The sequence below is a fragment of the Cynoglossus semilaevis genome, chromosome 17, assembly GCF_000523025.1.
Source record: "Cynoglossus semilaevis isolate Cse_v1.0 chromosome 17, Cse_v1.0, whole genome shotgun sequence".
Lineage (NCBI taxonomy): Eukaryota > Metazoa > Chordata > Actinopteri > Pleuronectiformes > Cynoglossidae > Cynoglossus > Cynoglossus semilaevis.
In genome coordinates this window covers 3260444-3285983 of record NC_024323.1, presented here as the reverse complement: position 1 = coordinate 3285983, position 25540 = coordinate 3260444, and the positions used below count along the sequence as shown (strand labels likewise).

Genomic DNA, 25540 nt, shown 5'->3' with positions numbered 1-25540 from the left:
GGGGGTGGAGGAGGAGGGCAGCTGGAGCCAATCCCACCGGTCATCAGGCAAGGCCACCCTGGACAGTCCACTGCTTCACTGCATGGCCACATGTAGAGACAGACAACCATTCACACTCATTTCAAACGTTAGAGCCAATTCAGAGTGAGCAATGAACCTCATCCTACATGTTTTTGGACAGAGGGAGGAAACCATGGTACACACAAGGAGAGCATGCAAAATCCCTACACAAAAGACAACAGAGAATGCCACTGGTTCTGCCTGAAAAACACAATAAATATATTTCCCTATTGTCTTTCATTCATCTGATATTTTCTCTATTCCTTCTAGTACACACTCGGGGACACGCCTCCCTCCGTTCGTCACACATATCAACCCGCCTTTGCACTTGCCCAAATATGAACCGTTCCTTGGCACAGAGACAGATTGAAATGGGGAGGAGACAGTGAGTTCAGTCCAGGACAAACTGAAGGACAAACAAGCATAAAGGAGGACTGGAAATCAGTAAATTAGGAGGACAACACAAACATCTAGATATTGCCTGCCTTAAGCAAAGTAAGTTTACACCTGACTTTGTATACTTTCCAGCTGCAGGACGGTAACCTTTCCTCTGAATGCAGTACACTATTCCTGGGCCTGGACTCCACAGCTCAGCATAGAATCTGAGTTTCAGACAAAGAGCTTCCTTTAACACCACTAATAACCTGAGCTTCTTTAGATCTTAACTACGTTTCATACAGTAAATAAAGTGTACGTCTTCGCTATATATCGTCAACTAGTAGAGTATATGCCAAAGTGAAAGTGTTTGCCTGACTTCTTTAACCTCCTCCACAGATGTCAGCTGCTGGAGCTGCTCGTCGTGTGTTGACTGCTGCGTCACATTCAAGCCATGGGGAAAGAGGTCGGTGTCTTCACTGAACCTGTCAAACCAAATCCAACCCCAAACTCACCAAAGCTTTCAGAGTCAGGTCTTCTGAGGGCAACAGCTGCACGTACACATGCTTACTGTCACCTGTGTCTGAATGGATATGTCTGCAGAGTTGGCAGACACTGTGCATGTTTGTGCTCTTTGGAACTAATGCATGGTTTATAAATTATAGGTATAGTATGAACAAGTTTGTACTAAAATAAAACTAAACCATATTAAATTTACTGACTCATGTATTTGTTCTGTTTTTTTGCCAAACTTATAATCCATTAGTAGAACCAGCAGGTGGCAGTAAGACAACACTTACTCACATGTGGGTAGTTCATGGACTAAAGGCCTGACGTGGGCCTGGTGTTTGAGACCCCTGCAGTAGACACACAGTAGTCATAAACCTAAATATGTTACTTCACTTGGGAACATTACAGCAGTGTTCATTAGCGCTTTAGCATTGTTCCTTAACCTGCTCTCTCCCACAGCAAGGACCTGGAAGATCCTGTCCTTCGCCTTGGCTTTGCCTGGCGTTGGTGTCTGCTGCCTTAATGCTTACCTAAAGTCACAGGAGCACTCCCATGAGCAGCCAGAGTTTGTGCCATACAATCACCTGCGTGTCCGCACAAAGGTGAGTCTCATTCGCTGAAACACCCACTTGTTTGGTACAATTTACTCCACAAATATAACTTTGTATTACTGAATATTTCAGAAATTTCCCTGGGGGGATGGAAACCACACCCTGTTCCACAATCCTCACACTAATCCCCTGCCTAATGGCTACGAGAGCAGCCACCACTGAGCAACCGTCATCTTTACGTGGTGTGGAGAAACACCTTTAAACCCTCTGTCTGCAGCGTGTGTGGCTAACTCATACAGAACATGGGGCCAAGCAGACAGCAATAAAACTACTGTGTTGGACTGTGTCTCTTTATCATTTCTTCAATCCAGTGTACAGCCAATATTTTAACACCACATACTTCCTTGAACCCAGAGATTTTGACAGGTACATTTGCGTATATTGCGTTATGTTGACATTAACATGAACCTAATGATTAAGATGATAAGTTCATCAAAATAAAATGTGGGGCGCAGCCTCTTTTGAGGCCAGAGGTCTGTTTCCCAACTCCATTCATTACATATATGCAGGCTACAATAATATCACAGAAAAAGTAGGAGACCAAAATGATTTTCCAATAATGTATTCACTGTCATAGGTTCATTATGTGGAAAGTCAAATCTTTACAAGGCCTTTTTTTTATATGATCTATATTTACAAAATAAACAACAGGCTCCTTGATTCCTGATTACTCCAGCACTTTAAGCAAAAATGACATTAATGAAATTAGTCATGTGATTACACTTTGTCCAAAAATAAAATAAAAATGATAACAAATGTCATTAGAAGTAAATTCAATAGCAGTCAACAAAAACAAAATACTTCATGCTGGGACAGGATACAATTTCTATGTATGTATTTACATTTGAACTAGAAAAAAAACAACGTGTTTTTTTCCATTGCTGAAGAACAAAAATGTTTTTTGGATTACAGTACTGTGATTATGACTTGCATTTAGGATTATCATAATTTCATTAAAGGAATGGCATCCACTTCAATTATGCCTGCATCCAGTCTAAGAACCAAATCCGTTCACTGATATCAATTAAAAAAAAAAGATATAGAACATTTTGGCAATAATAATAAACAAGTACATGAATAGAAAAAAAAAATTGGCTTGATTTAAATTCTTTTTTAAATTGCACCTTCTTAAGGCTCATTTTGCCAGCAGTATGACTGGAGCAGGATGAATCACATGGCACTAAAGAAATTACGTGGACGCTAATTAATAACAGGGAACTTTATGGTGTATGATATGATCGTTTGGCTCCTCCACAGACCATGTGAAGCACACAGCGCTTTGAGTAGATGATTTCTTCCTAATGAGCAAAATATTTTCCAAAGGAATCCACAAAAGCAAAGAATAAAAAAAAACAGTCATTACACTGAATATAATGCCTCACCTAAGGCTGTCCATGCTAAACCAGTGCAGGAGATCAGTGTGGAGAGCTGCTATCCCAAAACAAAAACAAAAATGAAACAGTAAACCATATTCCCAACTTTCTAGTCTCACTCTAACTCAACCCAACGCTGTTGTGACCAGAACCATGAGATCCTGTTTCAGAGCCTCAACACAGTCGGCCTTTGCGGCAAGTGTGCGAAAGCAATCCCCAACAAGGGAGTACGGGAAAGGCTGTGGACAGTCTTGACAACCCAGCAGCAGGGAGAGGCAGGTCTGACCCAGGGTTGGATAGCTATAACACTGGGAAAACCAGTACAACTGTGTAAGGAGAGCAGCCAGAGCTCCACCAGCTGCACCTCCTCCTGAGGTGAAGTGATCGTCCTGAGCTGTTGATTTCAGAGGCCTCGGTGACCCTTTGACCGGGTTCTTTGGTTTTAACCTTGCCCCATTTGCAGTGATTGATTTGTCCACGAATGAAATGCGACGCACTTTGGAAATGGACGTGACGTGTTTGACTGGACAGCTTCCCTTGTCGACCGTATTGACATTGGGTTTCTTGTTGTGCGTTTGCTGTGGTGAACCGTTTGGTTTGGGACTGAGAAAACTGTCTGTGAGAATCTCGAAACCAGTCAGCTCCAGTTCTGATGTCCGGTTAGCCAGGTCCTCCTCAGCAGACTGGAGACACTCTGGGTCTGTTTTAGGTGCAGCTTTATCAGCTGTTTCCTTTTCAGATGCTGCTGGTTTTTTAGCAGCCCTGGTTAAAGAAGACAGGACCAGAGAAACACACAGATCTTCCAGCTCCTGCTTCAGCTCACTAACCAAAAACCGACAGGCACCAATCATTACCTGGACCAGAGGGCTTTTCTGGAAAGTGAAGTCATCTCTCAAATCCTCTTCTGCATCTTTACTGCAAGTACTCAGACCTTCGAGGACCAGTGAGTCCAAAATCTGACACGATGCTCCCATCTTTCCTTGATCGTTTCTTCTTGTTGATTCTCTGTCCTTGCTGAGGCGACAGCCATGTAGATAATGCAAGACAGGTACTAACATTCCCTGGCTAACGTCTTTGATAGGAATGCCATCTTTTGATTTACACTGAGCTTCTCCAAATCCACCTCTTAATAGGGCACGGAAGTATTCTGAGCCAATTCTGTCTGTTGCCTCTTCACCAGCCACAGCCTCCCTATTGGCCGGGACACGAGTCCCATCATCCAACAGCAAGAGCAGGTCGTAATGCGAAAGGTCGTAGGGACATTTGTCAGCTAAACGAGGTCTCTTTGAGGGAGGAGGTAAAGTTTTGTCTGTTTGACTGACAGCACCTGTAACAGCAGCACCTGTGTGCTTTTGTTGAAGCTCAGTTTTAAAGGAACATATGAGAGTGGACAGACATCCACTCAGAAGAGAGAAGTACAGTGAGTGAACCTCAGAGCTCTGACCTGTGTGAGGTGAATTCAACAAGTCGCAGAGCAGTCGTCTACATCCAGCCGGGCTTTCTCCACCCACATCAAGTTCCTCACTACAATAAGTTAGCGGCTGCAGTGCTAAAAGTAGACCTCCACTGTCCAAGAGGAGTTTCTTTAGCAGAGCCCTGTTGCTGTGAATGAAAAAAAGGAATAAAGTTAAAATAACAACAGACTACAAGTCTTTGTTTCGTCTGAATCTTACTGACACTAAAATTAAAAATATTTCAGTATGGCTAAAAAGATAGTAAAAATAACTTGTCAACAACTTACCTGCTGATTAACGGCAAAGACAGTGCACAGTTCAACTTGTCCAGTTCTGAGCCAGACATCATCACCCGGGTCAGAACCCCAGAGCCGAATCCAGACTCACACTGGACTCGCAGATTGTTGAGAAGAGAAACACCTTCAAAGAATAAAGAGAGTCAAACATCAGGTTTGAATTAACCAATAGTGGAATGAATTTTCATCAAAGTAAAATCTGCAAAAAAGGTATAATCTGCACTGGCTTGATACAATGACCCAACAAAATGATATGACAATGAAACAGGGATAAAATTAGTAATAAAACACCAGGACACAATTCAGTTGATTTTGTCCAACAATCGTACCTAGTTGTTTAAGTTTGGCTTTGACTCCGTCTGTCTGCCTGTCCTCGCCCTTGCGCCAACCCACTCTCTGGCAGAGACGGTGTTGAATCAATGCCACTGTGCCCGTTCGGACCAGCGCCTGCAGACAGTTTGGGTTGCAGCTCAGCCTGCTGAGCATACGGAAGCACCTGCTGCTGGGGTCCTGGTGCTGGGTAAGGTAGTAGAGCAGACCGGACATGGTGCCCGAAGTGACCAGAGCAGCACTTGGATCGCTGGCATGGGAAAAGCGTGACAACAGCAGCAAAATAGGAGACTCGGTGGTCCATGGTTCGGGGTGGTAAGGATGATGGTAAGTCATTTGACGGGACATAGAAGGAGGGGTCTCCAATATGACTTTGGTAAGTGATGTTGTTGAGTGTGTCCGCTGCCTCCGTCGTTGAGGAGATGAAAACTTTGATGCCATCACAGGTGTTTCAGTGGGAGAGGAGGCAGCAGAGGAACAGTGGTTGATTTGGCTTGTGAGTGAACCAGGGGACTGAGGACTAGATGTAGTCAAATCAGGGACTTTATCCAAGGGTGACACTGAAAAAGGCTGGGCTGTTTTTTTACAAGTAGACACAGAAGTGTTCATGGAGGAGGAGGGGCTTTTAAGATGATTTAAATAAGGGTTTGGGGATGAGGATTGTAGAAGCTGAGGACTTTCACATTCAACATCAACGCCGGATGAATCTGGCAGATCTCCTTCTGAAGATATCAGTCCCTCAGATACCAACCAGGACCTGAAAAACATTGGATTAATAATGATGATTGAGTACATAGATAATAGAAAGGGAAAGCTATGGGTTCGACATTCCATACCTCAGACTTTGAAAACTTGATGAACAGAGGCCTTGTTCCCTGACAGCGTCTTCCTTTTTGTGACCCTCAGGAGGAGGAAAGTCAAAAGATTCAAAGCATGATGGAGGCAGGAGCTCAGTCGGAGACATGTTTAATGGACTTGTGTCCATCTTCTCGGTAGATTGTTCTCCTTTGGTGAGATCAACCAGACGTGCCACTAGCAGAGGGACCAGCCCTAACTCTTGTAATTGTTCCATTGCAGATTCATCAAACACAAAGTCGACACAAGCCAGAATGACAAGTCGAGAGAGTGGATGGCCCTGCTGTGTAGACAAGAAGCTGGTCAGCACCTCCAGGCCACCACTCTCCTTCACCTTGACTCTGTTGACTGCCTCCTTGCAGCACATGCAAAGAGCCTTGAGGAAGACCCCAGACTTCTGCAGGTCCTTTCTAACTTCCTCCGTGAACTTCTGAATGACTCCCAGTGACCCCACCAGGGGTCTCAGGCAACCTTGAGAGCAAATGTTGGCAAGGGTTTTCAGGGCCAATTCCTCATAAGATTTTCCAGACTCCCCTGAAGCCATGACACCAAGTTGGGCTAGGATACCAGATCGGGACACCTCCCTGGCACATTCGACACCGCAACCCCGAGTCAGTTCATGTAAGGTCCTGAGTGCTGCCCGCCTCAGCCCTTGTGGATACTCAGGAGCAATGAGAGGAGCAAGAGCAGATAAGGTTCCTTGGGTGAGTAAAGACAGGCGGTTAGAGGGAGTATCTGAGAGGTAGAGGAGTGCACGAGCTGCTGACTGGGCACACTCTAGTTTAGGACAGGTGTCTTTGGAGGGAACGGTGGTGGGGGAGGACGAGGTGGAAGAAACGGAGACACAGAGAAGAAGAAGAGGAACGCCACCTGTTGGAAAACACAAACATAGATTCATGATTTTATGATTTTAAAGCCACAGTACAGGCTTTAAACACATTTTAAAATACAATAACAGACAATAAAATCTGGTGCACCTCCCAAATACGCAATACAAACTTAATATTTAGTTTACATAATTCCACAAATTAAAAAAAACAATGCCTGCAAGATCCCTAAAAAGGATGAATTTATATGATGCAGAGAGAAAAATGGTAACATTAGAACACATACCAGCAGAGTGGATAAGTGCAGAGTTCTGTGAATCCATGGCCAGGTTTCCCAAAGCCCGGGCTGCTCGATTCTGAACGCTGTCCAGGGCTACATTTCTTTTCAGGATACTCACTGACACAGTTAAGAAATGTATAAGATAAATGCTAAATTTATTATACAAATTCCGTGAAGAAATGTATAAGATAAATGCTAAATTAATTATACAAATTCCGTAGTGAAAACATTTGGACCAAGTAGCAAATTTGGTATTTAGTATGTATTTTAACTTATAATTTGCAAAGTCTGTATGTCTATTAAAAATATTTTTAAAATAAAGTTTGGTTTTACAAAAAATAATAATAACGTTACTTACCTACGATAGTTATTCCATCAAGCTTGCGAACCTATAGTGAAAACAAATCAAATGTCAGCAATATTCACTGCTTGGAAAAAAATAGTTGACTAGGATTATTGATTGTTATTCTGTTTCACCTCTATGCATGTTTGAGATTCAGTGCAGCAGTTAGCCAGGATGCTCAGAGCCAAATCCAGTGTTTTTTTGGAACACTCTGGCTGTTTCAGTAGGTCCAGCAATGGCTCAAGACCACCTTGAGTCCTGAACCTGGCAATGCCAGCTTTGTCTCCCTTGATGTGTTGTGTGCGAATGGCAACCAGGGCTCGCCACTGAGATATTCTGGACCTCTTGTCCAGTTCTTTGCCTTTGTTCGTGTCTGTCTTGTTATTACCATGATGCTCTGCTCCAGAGCCAGGTCTAGAGATTTGAGCCAGGCACCATGACAAAGAGGACTCCGGTGATGCCGCCATGGTCCCTCCTGATATTGGACAACTGGGTCAGTGACTTAACATTTAACTTTCTTATCTAATCAAATGAAAGAACATTCATTTTAATGTAAAACATTTCATCACAATGACACAACATTAAACTATTACAGTACTAAAATCATAGACATTTTGAAAAATGTGAATAAGCATATCTTTATATAATAGTCTCAGAGTGCAATATAACAAAAAGTATTTTGGAATGATGTCTCCAAAACTAATCTCTGTAAAGTCACACCAGACAAAATCTTACTTTTAAAACAATGTAAATCTATATGTGACCCAAGAATAATATTTGCACACTAACATGTGGGCCTTGAACCAGTTTTTGGGAAACATTTTATATGACAAAGCAAACATACCTTGTCTGGACTATTAACACAAGCGCTAATTATGAATTATTATATTTATATTTGTTACAACTTACCACAAATTCCCTTTTCTACGTGTTTAAGACTAATTTACGAAAATTCTATTTTATCATATCCCCGTTTTGCATATATGAAACAGTACAGAGCGTCATTTTAAACTTCCAAGTAAAATAGTGACAAAAATATCACGTCATTAAACTGAAACTACAGCTACCATCGGGAGAAAGTTAAGTTGTACCACCTGAGACGCGGTCGTTGTCGGGTAATGGAGTTTCCAGAAGCCTTGGTCCACTCCCTAAAGAACAGGCCTACATCGTGACGAAGCCCACCAAGGGTAGTTCTACAATATGGAATTGTATTTTCTCTTTGTGCCACATTTGCTTGCACATCGTCTGACGAATTAAAGTACGACTACATCATTATTTTGTCACAAGTGGCCAAATAAATTTTGTTGAACAGAATGCGGTCGTCTGTGTTAGCCGCTAACGCCATCTTTAGCCAAACAAGTAAACGGGGGCGCCTGACGAGAGAGGCAGGGACTGAAGAGGAGGCGCTGTTTGGCGTGTGACTGGGCTTGTAGTTCAGCATCCGTTTTTTTCGGCTTTACGAACCTGTCTGTGTGAGTAAAGAACTACATTTCCAGTTGCACACGTCGTCGGACTTGTGACGAAAGACTGAGTCTTTAGGGTACGAGGACGTTGTTGATGACTCGCATGTCATGATTGTAGTTTTGCTTCTTGACCCACTTATACAATTTGTGAATGTGTCAACGTAAATGGACTGTACTTCCCATAATGCTTGGCGGCGTTGTTATAATCATCATTTTATCTGATGCGAAAGCGTCCATCGATTTTTTTTAAGGGGTTGTTAAATTCCTCGGTGCAAAGATTCCACTCACTAATTGAAGTCGTTTGACGAAATGGAGGTCATAGAAACGATCGTGATACAAAACGCGGAAGTTGAAGAAAAAGAAACCGTCGTGTCCAGTGTCGAAGCCGATAGTAAAAGCAAAGGAGGTTAGTGCTTAAAGTTCAGTAGGATTCTACCAGTCATCGCACGATGTGTGGGGTTCCCGATGACGGAACTAAAAACACAAATTAATTGTTAGGGCTGAACTATTATTTTTTTTCCTGGTTGGAGTTTTATTGTCTGGAGGCAAAATTTGTTTTTTGAATATACAAATGTACTATGATAGAGTTTATGTAACTCAAACTATTTGGTAAAGTTATAAATATTTATATTAAATATTTTTATTCTATTTGTTACACAGCTTATGATGTAATTGAGATAAATACTTGACAAGTGATGTAAGTTTGCTGTCATTTCTAACATTTTTTAAAAAGTCTGACATAGAACTGTAACTAGAAAGTAATTGTCTTTTACTGTACAAGGCATTGAAATGCTCTACTTTAGTTAGTTTACTTTTACTTTACTTTAGTTTTCAATTCTCTTTTTTAAAATTGTGCTAACACTTTGAATTACACTGTTAAAATTAGGTGATCTTTCTGTTTTCTTGTGTAGAATTTATTTGGACACTACAGGCTACATGGCACCTCGTCAACATCCGCCTGGAAATGGACCCTGACTTTGACCAGCCAGTGTGCAAAAAAAAGAAACTGTGGGAGATGGTGGCGGAGAAGGTTAATGCCAAAATGAGAGAGTCAGAGGCTGTGGGTGTCTTGGTGAAAGCCTATGAGTGCGATCTCAAGTGGAGAAACATGCTGGCCACGTACAGGAAGAACACAGAACGGGCCAAAAGGCATGGGGCAACAAGTATTCACTGGGAGTTCTTCAAGCCCATGCATGATGTCCTAGGTAAGACCAGGGAGGACATCGAAGCCCAGCGTAGAGCTAAGCTCAGTGGAACTAAAGTGGGCAGGGCCATAGCAAGCAAAAGGTTTATGCCCATCCTCCCTACGCCACCTGTAACAGTGGCACCCTGCCCTGTCCGACCTCCACAGGATGTCCTGCAGCTTTATATGGAGTTACAGGAGCGAAAGCTGAACATGTGGGCACAGCAGAAAGCCTTGGAGGAGAGAAAGATAGAGGCCATCAACAACCTGGCCCAGGCCATCTCCAACTTGGCCCAGAAGAACAACACACCGACGTCAAAGGAGGGAAATTAGGCCAGAAGATAACTAGTTCAGTTTGTTTTTTGTTTAACTAAAACAAATGGGTCACGTACTGCATAAATGTATATAGATACGCACATGTATGTATGGACACACACACGTCTTCAGAATGACAAGCATAACATAGCCCTAAACCTGATGGGTTTAACATTTTTCTTGAATGTCTAATTATCATTAAAATATATTTATCAGTCATAGACTGATTATGACATCATGATGAGGGCCAGCATAGTAATCACAACCCTTATTTTGGTCAATTTTGATTTGTACATATTTACAGAGAATCATGATTAAAAATAATGCCATTATTTGGTATTGTGCTTTCAATTCATTATTCCTATTACGTTTACCTTTGTAAGAATGTCAATATGTTTTTTTTACGAACTTTTATACCACTATCACAATGTTGCTGACAACATTTTAAGTCAGGGCTAAACTGCTTAAATAGCATTGCTGTAACACATAGAAACTGTCAATATAAAGATACAATCTGTCAACAATTTGTTTATAATAATTAAATTCAAACAATGAAATTATTTTAATAGCAGAGGGTTTCTCAGAAAAAAATAATGTAAGGGACATTTATTCGCAAAAGTCCCTAAAAAGTCCTGGCTGTCTGGAAATGTGATCCAAGATTCAAGACAGTGACTTGTGACAAAGGTTTTAATAAACACATTATAGCATAAATTATAACGTTACATGCTAGACAATTCAAAACTTTTAATCAACCTATCTGAGATAGCATCACGTTTGTTTATGCCCTCCTCTTCCTCATAATCTCCCTTGTGGTTAAGGTCATCTTCTTTTTCTACTTCTACTTGAACCACCTGTCCCATGTCCAAAAACACATTGTGCAGTACACAGGCGGTCAGCACTACAGCTCTGGCTCGATCATAGTTCCCAATATCCAAATACTTGAGTCTTTGGAACCTGGCTTTTAGACTGGAAACAGCTTGACCTAGGATGAGAAAATGCTCCTCCAGTATCTTGTTAAAGAGCTCTTCTCTTGGTCCAAGACTTTTTCTATAAGGAGTTATGATGTCAGCAGTGAGTGGGTAGCCAGTTTTGGCAAGGATGCATGAGCCAGGAGGCATCAGTTCAGGATGCTGTTGGAGTTTGTGTCTTAGGGCACTGCCTCTGTCCACGTCTGACCCTTTACTGACTGTACAGTGTAGGAAGCGACCTCTGTGGTCACATAAAAGCTCAAGGTTTAACCAGGAGTCTGGATCAGCCTCCTTCTTAATCCTTTTCACTTCAGGGACCGATGTCTCTAGGTCACGTTTCCCTAATGACGAGCGCATAGGGATGTGGGTATGTCCCAACACTCCAAGAACCTGGGGAACAGTTTGCTCTGCCGCCTCTGTCCTCTTCTCCAGATGAACAAGTGGGAAAAGTGCATGGGCAGCATCATCACCTAAGATTTACAAACAAAAAAACAGCTTTTATCACTTAGTCTTTGCAACCATCAAACAAATTTATTTTGTCCATATAACGCTAACTGTGATCAACCCACCCACAGGCCATGTGATCTTCCTCTCTGCTTGTGTGCTGATGCATTCACAGAAAGAAAAGAAGTTCCTGTGGATATTTCCTTTTTCCAAGAGCAAGCGCCGTGATACAGTGCGGTAGCTTATACGCTCAGACAGCAGAGTAAGAGAGAGGAGGACGGTCTGAGACAGAGACAGGCGAGCCCGACCAGCGAGTCTGCGCTGTGACTTAGAGCTTTGGAGCAACTCTGTAATGCACTGTGGAGAGGAAACACAGTATCCAACAACCAAATCAGTCTTTGGATGCACTAAATACATAACCACTGATATTTTTCTATAAATTAAAATGGATGAAGTCAATTTCAATTAAGTGTACTAAGTTTTGTTAATAAAGGTATTGGACTAACTTATTTTTGTTCAAATTATAAACATTTTTTTAAAAAGGTAAAAGAATATTGGGTGTGATATTGCACATAAAGGCAGCATCTTTCAAAATGCCAGGTGGATAACAACTTATTATTATTGAAATGATTCCCAGGAATCTGCTTATGTTGTTGTTAGTCATACCGCATGGCGATATATAAAACGTACAAAATTGAGTTTTTTCGGTGTACTACATGATAATAGTGATGATACTTTGCCCCACTCCCACTATCCATCACCTTCACGGCTGCACTGTTTCCACTATCCGCCGTCTCCTCTTCATGGACTGGAGAACCACAGACTGCTGCGGCTGTTTGCAGAACCTGCGGCTCCACATTGTGTTGACTCTGTAGTAAGTGAACATAAACAGGAGCAGCGGGAGGAGTTGGAGGGGAAGTCGACTGACTTTTTAGCTGCGTTATGAGCTCAGTTTCCAGGATCTCCTCCACCGCATGGTCCAGTCGCTGATCCAACTCATCCGCAGACAGAGGCTGCCATTCCCGCTCCACCATGTCCAGCACGGCCCTGCCTGCTGAAATCACAAACCCACTGACCTCCATCTGACTCGAAGAGAAACACACAGGGTTCTCCTTCTACTGCTGGTGCTGCTCTCAACATAATGCAAACCTAGCTTAGCTCCGTCCAAGCTATGGAACTCAAAACGAGGAACCGAGCGAAAACCGCCTCCACGCTTTTAAAAACATCTTCCAAAAAATAGTTTTTAAAGAAACAGAAAAGCAAACTATTGGCATCCAATCAAGCAATTACATTACACATTCGTAGTGGTTTACAAGTAGCATACAAAGCGTGTCTATCAAGCTAAGTGGGTAAAAAGAAGACTGAGCATGCGCGTACAGATGTAAACATGACCTCGGGGATAACTCTTCCATTGAACATTTTTAGTACATTTAATTAAGGTAACCCATTAAAAGTTTCATATTTATATCTTAAAGTTATTCAAGGTCAATTGAAGGATACGATATCGTGAAGTCGACCAAAACATTAAAATTGTCCCATTAGCATAAGATTCTATAATTTTGCAGACCTTTAAAACTAAACAAAACATGATTAAAATGCCTAACCAATTAACTTCTAGAAATTCATTTACAAAATCGAAGTTTTTATACAACCATCCATCAGTATACTGTATATATTGGGTGAGGGCTGAAGCTTACGGACAACCAAAAAGACCACAGACCATCAGGGTGGAAAAAAAACTGTTGTTTTAATGGTAAATCAGTTACAATTGCAACTTCGATCATATCTTTTTTGTTAAACTTCCTTGATTTTTTTTAAAATATATTTCAACGTTCAATTCCTAATAATCTTTCTTCTCTATCTGATGGGGGACATTTTTCCTTGCAAGTTTCTTCATCACGTGGCCCATTTTTGTACAATTTTAAATGAATATATAGTGTTGTGCATAAGATTTTTTTAAAATCATGGCATAAATAACTGCGTGAGCTGAAGCTGAATGGGAAGGAAATGTGGTGACAGGCGGTGGTGATTGAAAGTCTGTTTTTTGTCTTTTTATATAGTTCCGTAACATCACACAACTGCACAGTGAGCTTTATAAACCCAATGACTGATGTTTACAAAATCTTCTCATTGAAGAGTTGCATTCAACACTGGAAAAGACACCTGATCAGTTTGCACTTGGCAATAACACGTACAAATCAATAACGTCTGTTTTTGCTGTTTCATCCTCCGTTGATTTCAGATCTACACCAGCATTACATGTGTTCATGATAACCAGGACTGAGTCTCAGCTTCAGTCTCAGTAACCTCTGTGTAGTAACAGTAAGACAGCTTGGATTGATTAAGTGTCAGGAAAATATCACCTTGAGCCAAATCCTCTGTTGACCAGCGAATCTTTGTGATTTCAAATTGGTGTTGTTCAGAAGTCCTTTAAATACAAATAGTAACTTAGACATCCACAAACTCCTAACTATTTTTGCAACACATAACCAGGCCAAAGACCAAAAATATGATAAATCTTAGTCATTGTTTAATAAAGAAACACAAACATAAATGTCTAAAAATGTCACACCTCATCAACGCTCACATTTAAGCCAGCAAATAAAATTAAAAAAAGCAAGACGGTGTGAGCCTAACCCCAAATAAAGAGTAAAATTACTTAAATACGAGGTACTTTTTTTTTTTAAATGTTCAGCCTTTACCAATGTCATGGATGACTGACAGTGTCAAGACAAGTCCGTCGCTTATCTCTGTAGGGTCTTGTGTGAAAGAATCAATTTAGCATGCGTTCTCCGATTTCTGGACAAATTTACCACCTAAACGCCCCCGGGTTTACAACAAGGGGAGTCCATGTAATTGTTTATGCCCACCTAGAGATGGGTCAGCAAAACTCGTACCCACTGAAGCATCACCTCCCAAAATTCAGTCCCTCCCTCCCTCAGACCCCCTGTGTGTTACTCTCCTAAACCCGCCCCGGCCCTCACTGAACAGCCTGCTCATTGGCTGTACTGCCCGAGTCCTGGGGCTTCATGACGTCAGGAAGCTCTGGGGGAGTGGAGAAGGGCTCAATCCTCAGCTGCTCAAAGGAATCATCTGGGACGAGGACACAGAGGGAAGGACGTGACAGGAGAAGTGACACAATGAAGAGGAGACAAGATATCAAATCAGAAAACTAGCTTTGGGAATTAGAATATGGACCAATGAAACTGAAGTCTTCTTACCAGCCAAACGGAAAGCTAATCCCACTGTGGCCGGAGCCTGAGGTCGGGCTGTTTGGTTTGTGAAGCCACAGTTTCCGAGTGTTTGACTGTCGTTCAGCAGCACATCATCCTGAACAGAACAAAAATCTCAGTCATGTTTTTTTTTTTTTACATACAATACCAATACAATATTGGTATTTGGAAAAAAGAGAACCGATTATTATGTTATTTTTAAATTGCACAAATATTGTTTAACATTCAAACTACATATCTGAGATATAAAGAAATAAATAATAAAATAAATAAGCAGGGAACTAAAGTTTAAAGTTCCTAGTGTTTACAGATCATGAACTATTTCTGCATCACTGCTTCAGAAATGTGTAACGACATAATTTAGGCACAGCTTATATCTAAGCACAAAGCAGTTCATCAGTGTTGGTTCTTACATACAGTTTTTCATATCCACTTGTTCTGGTCATGTAAATATAACAATATTAAAACTTATTTAAAGTTAGTTCATTCATGGAAACACGTCATTGTACGATCATTTATCACTTGTGTTTTTTTTACATCACCTTATAAAGCCTCTGATCTTCAGGTGCTCTCTTCAAAATGCCCTCAACAATGCGCTTCAGTTCGTAGACTGTTGTCGACTCTTTGGCATCTGTGAAGATTGTCGTCTTGTGACGCCGGATCATAAGAAACACATCCTGAGGTAAGAAGAGAGGGTTGGTCACTTAATGATGTGCTCACTATTTACACAAATAACTCTAAATGTATTAAATATTTAGTTGTCAAAATAATAATTAAGTGAAGATTTCATCAAATGTTTTGTTAAATATCCACAGAAATAATAATAACCAGAGATTTATTTATTATATGAGCATTACAAAGATCTAAGAAAAAGTGAAAAAAAGTCAGAAATTATTTTCACTGCACACTTTGTTTACGTTGTTGGTAAAGCTAATAGTGTTTTAACAGCAAGAGATGATCATTTTACCTGACAGCCTTCATGAACCAAACCAGTTGAACGAGATCGCATTTCTACACCACGGAACCATATTAATAATAAAAAGTAACAAAACAATTACAAACAGTAATCCTACTGGCACGGCACTTGGACAAAATGTAATGTAATGACTTTTGGTTTTACCAAAACTGAGCAGCAAACGCTGGAGAAGGCGTGAGTGCAAGTGATATTTGTACTGACTGAGTCAGCGACAACTAAGTTGTGTTAAAGTGTAGCAACGGAAACAGACAGCAATTCTGGAGTGTTGTTCGTCTTTATGGGATTCCATGAATCTGCACACAGCGTGGGTTTTAAAGTCATGGCACTGCAGCTGTTAACCAGCGTCATAGACATGTTAGCTTAGCTTAGCAGAGTAGCTAACTGTTAGCTACGAGAGCTTCCTCGCTACCTCGACGAGTAAATTGCGGACAAACCAAAGAGTAAACAAGACGCCTTCTGCTTATGACACTACAGTTACTGTTATTTTAATCGAAGTTATTTATATCACATATTATTACGTTACAGCTTAAATGCTAACAATAACTTTAGCCCTTTGGCTACCCTCTGGCTAGTTAGCAAGTTGGATTTGCATCAAGACTAAGGTAGGTGGTTGTACTTTCTCCTCCTTAAAAAAATTATGTATATGTACACGTTAAACCTAAAAGACAATTCATTATACTAAAAAGTATATTGTCGTGGGTCAATATCTAGTTTGACAGCGCTGCAGTGTTGACATACAGCAGCGCTGATAAGCACAGCTTAGCTAAACAAAGAGCTCAGCTTTTATAATTGTCGCTTTTTGTCACTGACTCTGTTCATTTAGTTAAAATAAAACATCAGACTGTACCGAATGCCACCTAATTACTAATTTCTGAAGGATTTGATAGGGCGACAGCCTCTACTTTAAAAGCAGTACCTGTTTTCAAGACTCACCATTTCTTGCGGTTGGCTGCACACAGAAATAAACGCGTCCGCTGCACAGCGACAACAGTGAGATCACAGCAGCAGCACAGGGGAGAGCGGTAGCTCTGCAGCCAACCAGCAGAGGGAGGTGGAGAGTCACCAGAGCCGTCTAAGGTCAATTTACAGCGTATGGAGGAGAGAGAATAACACGTTTGTATTTTGAGTATTAGTGCAAATTTTTATTTATAAAACACATTCCATTGACAAAAACGTCTTGAAACATGGCAAAACAAATGCCTTGCAGAACTTATTCTGGAGTCACAGAAAGAGATAAAAATGAGTTAAAAATGAGCAACTTAATTAGGACTTTTTAATATTACATACAAAATATATAACAAGCAGCTCTAGGTTTTACTCTGTCCATCACTACAGGGCCCAAGGGAAACAATGGCATAGGCATATGATGTGTTTTGTCTTGCTTTGAGTTTTCTTCACAAATCTGAAAAATACAACAACAAAAAAAATGTAACACAGCAAGTTTTAGGAATGGATTCTAAAAATTCTGAGATACATGTTATGTCATCGCAGTTTCTATTTTACACAAGTATGTTTTTTTTAGAAGATGACTGTAAATATAGGTATTTCCAGGGAAGTGAAAGCATCCAAGTACTTCTGCAATTCCAGGTACAAAATACTTTTTTAAATATATGTGAACTTTAGCTCACAGAATTGTATACACAGAAAAGTATGATCTGCTCACCTCAGTGTTCTACTGAACCACAAAGGCACTCTCTTGGATCTCGGAGTAAACAAACTGTAGAAAGAGAAGTCAAAACACAGTATTCTTTCAGACTCTCTTTAAAACAAAGACTCGCCCGAAACCAAAATATGTTGGCCCTGGTCTTACATCATGCTCTCTTGGAGATTGGACCGACTTTACTCCGTTACAGCACAGCAATAAAAAGGGTCTTTCCTTGGTTTTTGAATGTTCTGTGCAACACAAACTAAAAACCTTGGCGGGCAGGTGAACGTCCCAGTCAGCTGGCTGCTCTTCCACAAGATCACTCACCATCCTGGTGGGAAGTAGGTGAAATCACAGCTTTCATTTTTAGACACGGATCAGCTGTTCATTAATAACAACATTTCAGCAGCATGATGATAAAGTAACCCATAATTTACTGGACTATGATAAATGGTTCATTTTAATTAAACTGTAGATAAAGCACATTGTAATTGTGTCGTTTATTATGCAGTGTCTTCAGACCTGTTGATCAGGTGTTGTGTGATCAGATCTGCAGTGCCAGTCTGTCGATGATGAACCACAAGAGCGAAGGAGACGTTGAGCTCAGTTTGCAGAAGGCTGTTTATCTGCCATGGAGATTAAGCACATTAAATCAGCACATAAATGACAGTGGTTGTTCCAGGACAGTAATATCACAATTATTTTGAATCTTTACCACAATCTTATGTAATGCCACAGATTATATTAAAGCCTAGAATTTCTTAATTATACTTTATATTAGTACTCTAGAGGACCAGGCAGATGTGAACAAAGAATCACTCCTGTGACATACTGTAAATGTCTTTTCAAACATAACACAGTGGTTATTGCCGTCTGGACTCAAGAAAAAAAAGTCATGACTGTTTGTGAGACTTGGGAAAAACAGAAAGAGAAGATTTCCAGGTTTACTTGACTTGTGCAAACATTTGTCATTTGACTTAAATGGCTAACAGTGTGACCAGGAACATGTGAGAATAGATCGACTTAAACTGACGTTTCTGTTTACTCAGGAGTGCTGCAGGTCTCCTCTTCTAAAACAAATAGGTTCTTACATTAATGACATGAACTTACTTTCTGAACTACATCAAGAGGCAGTCTGGAGAGGATTCTGACAGGATATCCAAAGTGGGCTATGATGTCCACAATCTGTTTTGTCACATTCTCCGGTTGGCACAACTGCAAAGGAACAGCCTCGACCCACTTAGTGTAGTAATCTGTCAAAGTCAAGATGTATCGGTGTCCGATCAGCGTCGTGGGCAGAGGTCCTCTGACATCCAGACCAAGCCACTGCCATGGCTCTTTGACCTGCAGTCACAGCATTATACCATCATCATGATCATCACTCAGTATAAACAGGTTATCGATCCATGCTAGAGTATTTTTGAAACCAAAAATTGTTTCTAAGTTGGATCAACATAGGATAATTTGCAACAAGGTTGCACTGGGTGATCTTTTCATTCACACCGGCCTGTTATATTATGGAGGCTGTAAACCTTTGAGAATACATACCTCAATTATGTTTTCAGGATTTTTATGTCCTGCCTGTGAAAAGAAAGAAGATGATTTAAGTAAAATGCATCGCAATGACTTAAGTTAGAAGAAATGCTGTGATTAAAATAAAACAACATACATACATCAGTATTATCATCTGGAGCCCACTGTATATCCTTTTAGTGACAGAAAGACAATACATTAGAACTGATGACATTTCATAAATATGTAAACATACAAAAATGTAATTTGTTTTCATAGAAAAGGACTTTCTGAGACAAGTGTTTTTTTTTACTTTTCTATGAATAATAATTTATTTCAATATAGTATACAGTATACTATCTGTATGCTTACTTGTGGTGTGCAGTAATCCCCATGGAAAAAATGCGGAAAGGACTCTATCATCATCAGACCCTCATCAGCTATAATCCTCCACTTATCTGATGTGAGTGAATTTCTATTTCACAGAAACAAAAAAAAAGATTATAGAATATTTAAAATGTATTTCAACTGCAAAAACATCATAATATTATTGTATATGTGTTATATTGTACACCTTAACAATAAACTAATTTAGGCTAAGAAATTATCAGCATAACACACTCAGCAGACACTTGTTCTGTTGGCTCTCCACTCTCTTCCTCCTGGACACTCTGCTTTGTTGTAGCAGCAGAAGCTGTTGGAGACTGAGCTGGTAGAATCTGAGAGGCTTTACGATGTGGCTGGGTTTAGAACATAAAAACAATGAAGACATTGTGAATATATTGATTTATTGTGTGTGAAATCAACCTGTGCAGAAGAATTTGACATGAAAGCAGTTCAGATGCTCTACCTTGTTTCTCTGACTCCTTGGTTTGGGAGAAGCCTAAATCAGAAATAGAAATATATCAGCCTTAAGAATTATCATTATCCATCCATCTATACACATAATAATAGGTACTTTATATATCAACAGATCACTTCAGGTCTTTTTCCTTTACCTCACTGATGTCTATGGCTATTTCTTTTATACATTTTAGGACTTCGTGAGAAATCAAGGGGAAAGTTAATTATCAACCACATAACATTGAAGCAGATGTGACTTAGAGCATGATTTAACCTGTTTCTCGGTGTTGGCTGGGGAGGAAAATATGGTGGGAACCGCATCTTCTCTAAGTTTCACAGATTTTCCTGTTCTGTCGATGTATTTCTCTTCAAAATGATTGATGCACAGCACAGAGAAGCGGGACGGGGTCCAGTCTTGCATCTTCATGTTGGCAAGCCATTTCTTTAGCCTCCGTGAATGGTAGAGAGGGAACCTGTGGTAACAGTCCCACACAAACACACAGCTACTCTTAAATGCGAGTTTTGTATATCGCAAGAGAACTAGAACCTTATTCCCAACCTTAATATCGACCCATTAGAAATAATGTTAAAGAACTTAGTTATTTCCGTCTTAAGAACTGACTTATCACAACCTGCTAACTAACCCTCCGTTATCCCGACGAAAGCCGGGATATTACGAAATACTAAATACTTACTTAAAAAACTTCACATCTGTTTCATTCGAGCTGTCACAGTCATATGCACACTTGTATCTACCCATTTCATTCAAACAAAGATTTTGTTGTTAAATTAATCGAACGGAAAGTAAAGATGTCAAACATCCGGTTACAGTTTTTCAAAACAATTATTGTATTATAATTTCAGTATATTATGTTTATACTTTATGGAAGTATACACACATTTTTGTTATATTTTAATTTTTCTCCGCAATCATATTTTTGCAATAAAACTTCATTTGACATCAAATTCAGGCATTTACTTTGCACAAATAGTTTCCCGCTTTTAGCTTGAAAATACTCCAATCTTAACATATTTCCGCACCACTCTTTTTCGTGGTTTGTGGACTTGTAAACAAAGGCCTAACACTGCCCCCACTTACTGTGAATGCCATTTTGAGATGAAATATAAGAATATCACAATATATACTTCACATTTTAAGTGTTACTCTTACTGTTTCAAATGTATAAACATTTCGGAAAGTTTGGTTTGTATCAAACTACAACGTTAAATTATATAATGAGAACTTTATCCATAACATTTAACGTATTTTGTATGTTTTTTATTTTTACACATATACCTTAATATTGTGTGTGTTTATATGTACAATAACAATACAACTGCATCCTCTTCTTGGTCTTTCTGTACTCTATCCCCTTAAATGAAGTATTCAAACAAAGACTAAAAACAAGACAGACAAACAAGTAGAAAATCAAAATACAGTTTATTCAACAAAAGGTAATGATATATAAAGAGTTATAATCTGTTTGAATTACTCCTTGGCTTAACTGCTCTTTGATTTCCACTCGACCCTCCACTCGTCCCAGTCCAGGAGAGTTCTTCCCGTATCCCATCCTGCAGCCACCACACCTAGAAAAGGTTTTTTTTTTTTTTTTTTTTTTTTTTAAATACACTTCCGCTCCAAGAAAAAAATTAAAACATAATGGAATGTTGAAATATTTTTGATTGGAGTCACCTTTGATAAATGGATCAAAAACTTTGTCCATTAGTTTGTGACTCTCGCGTACCATTTCCCAGTGACCTATAATTTAAACAAAATAAGAGTCATGTTCAAATGTAAATATATAGAGCCTGTGTCAAGATTAATGGACATAAGTAAAGACTGACTTTGCTTTTGCTGTGTCTGATGACTCAACATGTTGCTGAGCCACACAGCCTGGCACATGGCTCTGATTTCATCACACACTGAGGCCTTTGGTCCCAAACATACACAAACACACCCTGAAAGGAGGAGTGACAAACATTCAGAGAATTTAATACGTCTACTAGGGTGAGAGAAACTTTTCTCTTTAACTGACTCACCATTATGCACTCCTAGCAGAAAAGGCAATCTGTTGTTCTTCAGAGCCAAGTCAAGTTCCTGTGAGCTATAAAACAAAGAGTGGATTTAGTTAATGTGTGTTGGCACAGGTTAGTGTGTGTAGTTGTTTATATCATAGGTGAAATTACCACTTCACAACCTCTTGTAATCTCACTCCAAGTTTGATTTGCACCATTTTTCTAAACTCTGTAAAGAAACATGTCAAATGTTTGTAAGGACATCATTACTAACCCACTAACTAACCCAAGACTTTATTTGGATGTATGAGGATGTAATTTTCACCCAAGAAGACAGGCTCTCTCAGATTAGCTTCCTGTGGACTGAGGATTTGCTTGTCTTCCAGATACTGCTGAAACACTATGGAGAGCCGTGCCTCATTGAAGGTTTCCATGATAACCGATCGAACGGCCTTGTAATTGGCAAAGAGGTGAAGAACAGTAAAAAGGAAGAAGAGAAGGAGAGTCAGCCTGAGACAAAGAGAGACAAAAAAGGAGATGAAGGACATTTTTTATTATTATTTCAATGTAGGAAACAGACTGGTCACAGCTACAACATAACACAGAGATGATGCACCTGACATGTTGTTACTGCTCAATACTTACATAGGGTTGTTGGTGACAAGGGGAATGAGTGCCAAGCTGACCAGTAGTCCGGCCAAATTTACTAAAGTTTCCTGAGGAGGAAAAGAGATGAATCTGATGAATTTGATTTAAGGCTGGGAAATTTAAAAATTTCATGTTAAAAAACTGAGAATCATTTTCAGCTTTTATAGACATTTATCTACATGGCAAATCATTAGTTGTTACTGAAAATTTAGGAAATTAATCAAATGTTTACCTGACTGCCATCTTTGGCAGAGATATCAGCCATGTTGTCTCTGCGAGCCTGGTGAACAGTGAGAGCAGCTCTAGTGGCTCCACCTGCTACTCCAACAATGGACTAAATGAAAAACACATGTAACAGGGACAGGTTACTTTATCATAACCTCAGATCCGTGACCTGGTTCTAACCTGCAAATCAAAACCACGTCCCTTAACTGTCTCACATTCAAACAGACAGTAAAGATTAAACACAATATCCAGTTTTAAAATTCAGAGGATTATTTTCAGTTCACAGTCATCACTGCCTACTTTAAAATGATCAATATCAACACAGATTTTTGCCTTCATTTTACATTCATTTATTTTTTCTTAGTTTTACCTTAAAAACTCCGGCAGTGCACACAATAAAAATGAAGAATGCAGGAAAGTAAGGAGCCAGTATCTCCATGAACATGGCAATGTCATTGAGAACATCCGCAAAAAGCCTGGTGAGACATTTTTAAAAATGTATTACATCAAACAGACATTTTCCCTGTTTTTTTCTTATTATTTATGTAGGAAAAAAGTATATTTCTAAAATATATTAATATTGTATTGTATGTAAACAAAGATAATGAAGACAGTTTTACATCGTAGAGTGAATTTTAAGACTGTACCTCCATTTTTTGGCTTCGGAGTCCAGTTTACTTCTGTGATAACAACAAAAAAGTCACAGTAAAAGAGGAAAATATATACACTGTGACTTCATTCCATTTAAAAAATAAATATAAACCCACCCTTTCTGCCAGGCAAAGAGGATTCTGCCCAACATTCCTGTTCCATCTGCAAGAAGGATTATACATGTTCCTTGAACAAAGTTAATTAAACAAATACTTTGTTTTATTATTTATTATTTCAAAAGTAAAGGGTGGATTTTGATGACATTTTGGTTGGTTTTTCTCAGGACCTTTAAGTAACCAGGTGAATGTGGCTGCAGCAACGGTGGCCTCTTGGTTTCCAACACCGATTCCTCTGAGAGAGGCCTGAGTGGCCAACGTCCCTGACAAAGAGCTGGAGAAAGCCTGAGGAGAAACAGAGGAGAGTGTGACGCAGTGATCGTAATGAAATAGTGATCATCGAATCATGTGTTTTCTTCAACAGTACCTGAACAGTGTCCCAAAACTGATACTGCAGATAGTCACCACTGACACTCTCTGGGTAGCCTTGAGGCAGAAACACACGCTGAAATTCAGTAGGTGAGGAAAAATGAGTCACACATGGACCATAAATTCACAAGCATCCACCAGCATGATGAAGTAGTCAGTGGTCGTCTTTTATATGTCACTTTGCTTCTGTTGGACTGTGCCGGTGTATAGTATATGCTAATAATTGAGGTCTGTGAAAACTGGAATATTAAAACGCATCTTTTTTTAGAGTAAACAAGTTTTTTTAGAGTAAATATATCTTTTAATATTACGACGTGTGTACACATTGCACAAACTAATTTAATTGGAAATCGAGTGGAGCAACTATATAACTTACAGATTAGTTCACACCAAGGATCTTGGTCTTTGCAACTTGCACTGAGTATATAATAAATATTGTTGGAACGTTTAATGCTCTTCGCCCTGCATCTTGCTGTAACAACAGGGTAAATTTCTAATGTCAAAACTCACGTTGGGTCTGAAGAAAGAAAGAAAGTGTGATCGACTCTTACTTTAAATACTCCAACAACAGGATTTCCTCTCCTTCCAACACTTTCACTCTCATCTCTTCTTCTCTCTATTATTCCATTCTTGGCAACATATTTCCAGAATCCTGTGCTGCCGTATCTCTCTGTGGCTACAACCACGTCACTCTTCTTCTCCATTTTGGCTATATAATAAACGTTCGATGACTAAACCGACAAACTGAACGTTTCAGTTCAGTGACGTGTAACATCTATACACCGAATTGTCCTGTACTTTGTTTTTTCTACTTCCGTGTTTTTTACGCAGCACATTTTGGACTTCGCTCATTGGTTAAGGCGTATATTGGGCGGGGCTTCGGCGCCAATAAACGGGGTGATTACATTCCGACATCATGGCTACTTGACATGAGGTGTAAAGGTTACGGATACAAAACTTCGCTGAAAACATGAAAACAAGGGCAAGCAATGCATGGCGGCATCCAGGGAGGGAAATACCCGCTCAGTAGAAATAACTCAGAGAGTAAAACTTTACACTGCCGCAGATCATTCTTACTGTACGCCCCTATCACTGAGCTGGTACAGTGTATGGTATGTAGGAGGCGCCAGCACTGAAAAATGCAGTCAGGTGTTCATCAATCAGCGCTCCAAGGTGGAGTAAATACTGGCTCTCTTATCTCTGAGTAAACATGGGGATGTGTTATGACAGGAAACTATAAATCCCCCAAATCAAGAGGTTAAGTTGGACCCTTCATATCAAGGACGTCATGTTTCCAATGTCAGATGATGTGAATGTAAACATTTTACTGCAGAGAAGTAAAGATAAGACTTTAAGATGAGCCTTTAGAACATCAAGGTCTACTTCAGTCTGCCGCTGTTTCAGCCCAAGGCAAGACAAGTGCAGACACACCTTCCTTCTGTCCTGTGGAATGTGACATGGAAAAGACACTGAGAAAACACTGGGAGTTACAGTGAGTTCTTCCTGACTCTGTGGCTTAGCAGAGGTAGTGAAACCTGCAAACACAAGGGAAAGAAAAAAAGAAACCGTGAGAACAAAGCATTCGACAAGTGTATGTGTGGGAGTGGCCGACACACAGA

General features: G+C 39.9%; 7 protein-coding genes across 11 annotated transcripts; 2 read left to right on the top strand and 5 right to left on the bottom strand.

Annotated features, from left to right (window-relative positions):
* The first annotated feature begins 396 nt into the window (after nt 1-396).
* cox6a2 (cytochrome c oxidase subunit 6A2) lies at nt 397-1842 on the top strand. 2 transcript variants are annotated; one of them, XM_008329365.3, is made up of 4 exons: nt 397-555; nt 835-901; nt 1405-1547; nt 1629-1842. In XM_008329365.3, exons 2-4 carry the CDS (start codon nt 835-837, stop codon nt 1716-1718), a joined length of 300 nt encoding a protein of 99 aa, XP_008327587.1. In that variant the 5' UTR covers nt 397-555; the 3' UTR covers nt 1719-1842. The 2 variants fall into 2 exon arrangements, with proteins under 2 accessions (XP_008327587.1, XP_024920487.1); XM_025064719.1 differs by lacking the exon at nt 397-555 and adding an exon at nt 587-750.
* A 260-nt stretch (nt 1843-2102) lies between these two features.
* Nucleotides 2103-8546, bottom strand: armc5 (armadillo repeat containing 5). Of its 2 annotated transcripts, none has more exons than XM_008329362.3 (8): nt 8409-8546; nt 7449-7789; nt 7330-7360; nt 6978-7088; nt 5846-6734; nt 5009-5766; nt 4671-4803; nt 2103-4531 (listed from the first exon to the last, which is right to left on the bottom strand). In XM_008329362.3, the coding sequence occupies exons 2-8, from the start codon at nt 7779-7781 to the stop codon at nt 3055-3057; spliced, it is 3732 nt and encodes a 1243-aa protein (XP_008327584.1). In that variant the 5' UTR covers nt 7782-7789; nt 8409-8546; the 3' UTR covers nt 2103-3054. The 2 variants fall into 2 exon arrangements, with proteins under 2 accessions (XP_008327584.1, XP_008327585.1); XM_008329363.3 differs by lacking the exon at nt 8409-8546 and adding an exon at nt 8224-8379.
* On the top strand, nt 7765-10598 carry LOC103392682 (uncharacterized). Of its 2 annotated transcripts, none has more exons than XM_017040728.2 (2): nt 7765-7807; nt 9689-10598. In XM_017040728.2, the coding sequence occupies exons 1-2, from the start codon at nt 7780-7782 to the stop codon at nt 10291-10293; spliced, it is 633 nt and encodes a 210-aa protein (XP_016896217.1). In that variant the 5' UTR covers nt 7765-7779; the 3' UTR covers nt 10294-10598. The 2 variants fall into 2 exon arrangements, with proteins under 2 accessions (XP_016896217.1, XP_008327586.1); XM_008329364.3 differs by lacking the exon at nt 7765-7807 and adding an exon at nt 9045-9183 and having other exon boundaries at nt 9689-10595.
* Nucleotides 10599-10843: 245 nt separating this feature from the next.
* Nucleotides 10844-13301, bottom strand: LOC103392680 (protein ALP1-like). Its single transcript, XM_008329360.3, has 3 exons — nt 12449-13301; nt 11813-12044; nt 10844-11713 (listed from the first exon to the last, which is right to left on the bottom strand). Exons 1-3 carry the CDS (start codon nt 12767-12769, stop codon nt 10995-10997), a joined length of 1272 nt encoding a protein of 423 aa, XP_008327582.1. The 5' UTR covers nt 12770-13301; the 3' UTR covers nt 10844-10994.
* A 120-nt stretch (nt 13302-13421) lies between these two features.
* On the bottom strand, nt 13422-16978 carry elob (elongin B). Its single transcript, XM_008329359.3, has 4 exons — nt 16830-16978; nt 15463-15597; nt 14909-15017; nt 13422-14780 (listed from the first exon to the last, which is right to left on the bottom strand). The coding sequence occupies exons 1-4, from the start codon at nt 16830-16832 to the stop codon at nt 14668-14670; spliced, it is 360 nt and encodes a 119-aa protein (XP_008327581.1). The 5' UTR covers nt 16833-16978; the 3' UTR covers nt 13422-14667.
* A 255-nt stretch (nt 16979-17233) lies between these two features.
* Nucleotides 17234-20746, bottom strand: LOC103392678 (uncharacterized). Its single transcript, XM_008329358.3, has 12 exons — nt 20592-20746; nt 20171-20369; nt 19904-19936; nt 19675-19793; nt 19426-19528; nt 19215-19247; nt 19090-19122; nt 18652-18885; nt 18064-18167; nt 17707-17872; nt 17560-17613; nt 17234-17298 (listed from the first exon to the last, which is right to left on the bottom strand). Exons 1-11 carry the CDS (start codon nt 20654-20656, stop codon nt 17569-17571), a joined length of 1134 nt encoding a protein of 377 aa, XP_008327580.1. The 5' UTR covers nt 20657-20746; the 3' UTR covers nt 17234-17298; nt 17560-17568.
* A 572-nt stretch (nt 20747-21318) lies between these two features.
* On the bottom strand, nt 21319-24741 carry rusf1 (RUS family member 1). 2 transcript variants are annotated; one of them, XM_025064717.1, is made up of 14 exons: nt 24473-24741; nt 23920-23997; nt 23723-23837; nt 23553-23622; nt 23433-23465; nt 23156-23261; nt 22793-22894; nt 22558-22628; nt 22238-22422; nt 22084-22141; nt 21937-22001; nt 21742-21855; nt 21590-21655; nt 21319-21483 (listed from the first exon to the last, which is right to left on the bottom strand). In XM_025064717.1, the coding sequence occupies exons 1-14, from the start codon at nt 24623-24625 to the stop codon at nt 21398-21400; spliced, it is 1302 nt and encodes a 433-aa protein (XP_024920485.1). In that variant the 5' UTR covers nt 24626-24741; the 3' UTR covers nt 21319-21397. The 2 variants fall into 2 exon arrangements, with proteins under 2 accessions (XP_024920485.1, XP_024920486.1); XM_025064718.1 differs by having other exon boundaries at nt 23553-23598; nt 24473-24740.
* Nucleotides 24742-25540: the final 799 nt, after the last annotated feature.